This window comes from Engraulis encrasicolus, chromosome 2, assembly GCF_034702125.1.
Source record: "Engraulis encrasicolus isolate BLACKSEA-1 chromosome 2, IST_EnEncr_1.0, whole genome shotgun sequence".
NCBI classification, from domain to species: domain Eukaryota; kingdom Metazoa; phylum Chordata; class Actinopteri; order Clupeiformes; family Engraulidae; genus Engraulis; species Engraulis encrasicolus.
In genome coordinates, this window is record NC_085858.1 from 58,621,551 (window position 1) to 58,626,550 (window position 5,000).

General features: G+C 46.2%; 1 protein-coding gene across 1 annotated transcript in view; it reads right to left on the reverse strand.

The window, feature by feature from the left end:
* vps35l (VPS35 endosomal protein sorting factor like) overlaps positions 1 to 5,000 on the reverse strand; it is a gene marked incomplete at its 5' end in the record, with an annotated part of 69,514 nt that overhangs the window by 7,035 nt on the left and 57,479 nt on the right. The window contains one exon of the mRNA XM_063193042.1: positions 2,457 to 2,534. Coding sequence (XP_063049112.1) covers positions 2,457 to 2,534 — 78 coding nt within the window. The remainder of the gene's footprint in view (positions 1 to 2,456; positions 2,535 to 5,000) is intronic.

The following is a 5,000-nucleotide window of genomic DNA, read 5'->3' on the forward strand; positions in this document are numbered from 1 at the left end:
TGCATTACACTACACACCTTTACTTTATAGATTACTATAGTACAAGAAGCACACAGCACAAGGCTGTAGGGGGCGACAGAGAGACACATGACACTACATTACATTATATTACATGAAGCGGTGAGCAGCACACGCCTGTAGGGGGCGACAGACAAATGACACTACACTGCATTACATTGTATTATATTAGATTACACAATATTCTACAGGAGAGTAGAAGTAGTGTGTGTGTGTGTGTGTGTGTGTGTGTGTGTGTGTGTGTGTGTGTGTGTGTGTGTGTGTGTGTGTGTGTGTGTGTGTGTGTGTGTGTGTGTGTGTGTGTGTGTGTGTGTGTGTGTGTCAGACCTGCAAACTCGCCAAAGAAAAAAAGGTGACCGTTTCCAGCCCCCCCAAACTTTGGGTGAACCATGCAGCCAACCGTGCTAGTGCTCGGACGACAGCAGCCGTTTGGAACTGTGCTCGGACGACAGCAGCCGTTTGGAACTGTGCTCGGACGACAGCAGCCGTTTGGAACTGTGCTCGGACGACAGCAGCCGTTTGGAACTGTGCTCGGACGACAGCAGCCGTTTGGAACTGTGCTCGGACGACAGCAGCCGTTTGGAACTGTGCTCGGACGACAGCAGCCGTTTGGAACTGTGCTCGGACGACAGCAGCCGTTTGGAACTGTGCTCGGACAACAGGCCTCGCAGCCTGTAGTGGCCGTTTGTCAAACAAAATCAAATTAAACTTATATCAAACGGAACACTAATGATAAAAACAATTAACAAATCAACCATTAACTTTGGCATTACTTAAAAAGAATAGTGTAGCCAAAGAAAGTAGATCTAACAAGAAGCGTCATTTTATTTCTTTTCCGGTATCCACTTTATGTCGGGTGAACGCCCCTTTAGGAGACCTTCAGTTAGGAGACCTTCGGAGTCCTGAGGTCGAGAATAAATCAAGTCCCCTTAGCGCTGTAGATGGCGGTAGCGCACGTCATGAGCAAACACCTCAAAAATAGAAGAAGAAGGAGGGGACAACGCCCCCTTAGGAGACCCAACTTGAGCCCACGCTTTTGCATTGAGTGGGCGTGGTTTGCGTAATCTTTCTCATATCCAGTATTTTTGGTATAGCTCCAACACAGCCGTTTGGAACCGTGCTGGGACGACGGACCTTGCAGCCGTTTGGCTATTTATTTTCATAAGTGGACGGTCTTCGCTAATAGGAAACAATTTGTCAACGCTGTTAAAAGCAGGAATATTTATTAGGTGTAATTCAAAAGGGGAAAAGTTCACCGCACATTTATTTGACTTCATTAACTACAAGCGCCAAGAACACGTTTCAATTTTACAGTGTCACCAACGCGTTATTCTCGGTTTAGACTCTCCCCTCTTTCCCCCCACCCCACCCTCTCCATGCTGGTGTCTCTCGCTCGCTCTCCAAAATGAAGCAGGGGGCAAGTGATCTTTTTCCCCCTTGTGCATTTATTCCAGGGGTGGGGAACCTTTTTCATTCGAGGGGCCACTTCAAATTCCTTCAAGGGCCGTACAAGTCCTCCAAGGGCCGTACTATGAACACAAATCAGGATTTCCCCCTGCACTTTAGGCCAATATTGAAGGTAGACAACTTTAAAACAGACCCCACCTTCTCTAGGTCCCTTGAATACAACTTCACTGTACTGGAAATGTTATTTCTAAGATTCCTTTACAAAATATGCCATATTTCAAGTGATGCTGCATAACATTAAAATTATATCGAGGGCCGGATAAAACGGCCTCAAGGGGCTGATTTATTTGTATCACATCTCTTGATGTCAATGTCATGTGATATTTTAAACAGAAAGCATTGCAATACTGGAGCAGCCCGAAACTTTACCACTGGCAGCACACACGTCTGAACTGAACTAGCGCTCTGATTGGTCATCCACACATTGCTGGCCAATGAGAAGGTCAGGCCGAGACAGTTGCAAGTCAACAGAGAAATGTGTAAGCACCCGCCCCCCCGCCCCCCCCCCCGTCTCTTCTACTTTAGTGTCTCCCCATAATGGATGTGACATCCGTAATCCCCCCCCCCAAAACAAAATAATAAAATAAAAAACTCTCAGTTTCTAAAAGAAAAAAGGCGATTGTCAAAAAAAGTGACGAGTTTGCAGGTAGTGTGTGTGTGTGTTTGTGTGTTTGTGTGTGTGTGCCTGCGTGCATGTGTGTGCGTGTGCGTGCGCGCGTGTGTGCATGCGTGTGTGTGCGTGCGTGCGTGCGTGCGTGTGCGTGCGTGTGTGTGTGTGTGTCTGCCTGTTTGTGTTTGTGTCTGTGTGTGCGCCGCGCGTGTTTGTGTGTGTATGTGTGTGTGTATGTGTGTGCGCCGCGCGTGTTTGTGTGTGTATGTGTGTGTGTGTGTGTGTGTGTGTGTGTGTGTGTGTGTGTGTGTGTGTGTGTGTGTGTGTGTGTGTGTGTGTGTGTGTGTGTGTGTGTGTGTACCCTGACGAAAGCTGCCGTCTTGCGTGAGTGATTTCCCTTCATCACCCGTCGAGTCTCCATCGCCAACTGGTTCACCGTCTACACACACACACACACACACACACACACACACACACACACAGACACACAACACACACACACAGGCAGACGCGCGCGCACACACACACACACTGTTACGGAGGGATATTGTAGTTGCATGTAGACTAGACAGCACACTACCACATCCACACCACATGGGGGCACCGGCTACCTTTTGAGGCTCTGTGCCTTTAAGAACAGTGGAAGCCATTTTGAAAGGGGAGTGGGAGAACACCTGAGAGGTTGGCTGGTGAACTGGTGAGCAAGCTGCTCGCATGCTGGAGCTTGTTTGGCCAGCATTGGAGGTACCTTGCTCACAGAGCTCACATGTATAGGGACCCTTACCGCACTTGGGCCTTTATGGATACTATGGACCTGTGTATCTTGTGGAAGATCGTGAGGTTTCCCTCACAAAGATGAAGCCAGCTGGAGAACGGCTCTGGAGATATGTGCTTGGGTTTGCTCTGGGCTCAGAAGGTATGTTTGGTCACCCCTTTTCACCACATCCATGCATTTAGAATCGTACATGCTGACTAACACGTTTTAATGCACACATAATGTTAGGAGAGTTAACAGGGAGAGAGTTAACCTCGTAATAAGTGGAGGCATCGTCCGGGATTGAACATTAAACAACGAGCTTGGGTTGGTTGTGTTGGCTTGTGGAAGTAGCATAATTGTTTGTAGCATAGGAGCTAACCATGTGCTTTTGGGTAGCTAGGTGGCTAGGCTAGTAGCTTTGTGATAGGACTTTGGTTCTTTGTTTGTTTGGTTATTTTTTGTTTCCTTTATTTGCTTTTGGTAAGAGTTGTGCAGTATCAACTGCTTACTGTGTTTTTGCTATGTTTACAGTTTGTATTTGGAGTGAGAGCTGTGTGGTACCAGTTGCTTACTTTGTTGCTATGTTTGGTGCCCAGGTCCTTTGTGTGATGATTTTGCTTGTTAGATAGCCAGGTTAGCTAGTCTTTGAATTGTTTGTATGCTACTTTTGTGAAATAGGGGCTCGAGCCAAGTAAAATGATCATTGACAGTTACAGTTTGTTGCAATTGTTGTCCTCCCAGCTGGTGTTAGAGTCATTTGCATTCAGTAGCTTGTTTTTTGTGAATTGTGAAAATGTCTGTCTTTGTGGTGGAAGACTTTTTGGCAGAAGAGGTGACGCGACTTCAGTTGCTGAGGCTTCCAAAGCAAGATGTGCGCGCAGTGGTGGACTTTTGTGGGGTGAAGGTATCGGCTGATGCAAGGAAACCGGAACTCATTGATGTACTGTTAATGTGGCTAGGGGCAAGTGATGAAAAGGCAGAGGCTGTAAAACTGCATGAAGAGGAAATGGCAGTATTGCGAAAAGACATAGGGAAGATGAGACACGAAATTGAAATGATACAGAGAGAGATTGAACAACTGGATAATGACGGGGTTACACTCCCTCAGAAATACCCTCTGTCTTCTGCAGGCTCTTTCGAACAGCTGGTGCCCTGCTCGCACTTGAAAGAGGGAATTGAGAAAACTGAAAGTGGAATTGTGGAGGTAGCAGATACGTTGTTTGAAGAAATGAATGAGCTTTGTGATGACGAGGTCACTGTTGGGGAGGAGAATGTTGGAAGTGAGGAGGAAACAGTAGACCTAACTGATACATTCTTTGTGGATTTGGAGGAACTCTACTGTAGTGAAGCTAATGCTATTGATGTCACAGCACATGTGAGGGACCATCTGAAAATGCCTGTGAAGATTTGTCTCTGTGTAAGGAAACTGTTGAGGGTGTTGCCTTTGATCCTGAGAATGACCCTGTAGCTCTGTGTAGTGCTGACAGGTGAGAGGAGGTGTTAGTGCAAAGTTCTGAAATGCATAGCGGTTGTGAGAATAATGGTCAAGAGGGTGAACCTGTTTCTGAGAGTGAAGAGTCTGATGCTATTTGCTTGCCTTCGTGTCCTACTGCTGAAGATATGACAGAGAATGCCGTTTGTGACTGGAAGGTCAGGGGTGATACTTTTGAAGCTGCCGAGGGCAGTGTGATGGACAATGAAGTCTTGAACTGTGAGAGCTCTGACCTGCCTGTTGGAAAGGAGCCACAATGTAACTTTGCATATGATGGATTGAACATTAATCTCCTGGTGGATCCTAAACTATTGCTTCGTGTGTATCATCATGAGGGTTATTGGACACTGCCTGTGGGTTCACATGAACGTATGTGGTCTTTTTCGCAGTCATGGCAGATTATACCCAAGCCTCCGGTTAGGGGTGGCACTGGAGTGCTTTGGTGGGTCATAGCAATAACCTGAGCATAGTTATGATTGGTCGGATGGCTTGATGGGTTTTGTAGTTTTCTCAAGGTTTCCCATATGTTTGTTGGATGTCCAAGGGAACTATTCTTGTCGTTTTTAGTTCTGTTTTAGAGAACAGTGTATATAATTTGTAAATATGAAAGAAAATAGGAAAATGTGTAGAGTTTAAAAAAAAAAAAAGTATAAAAG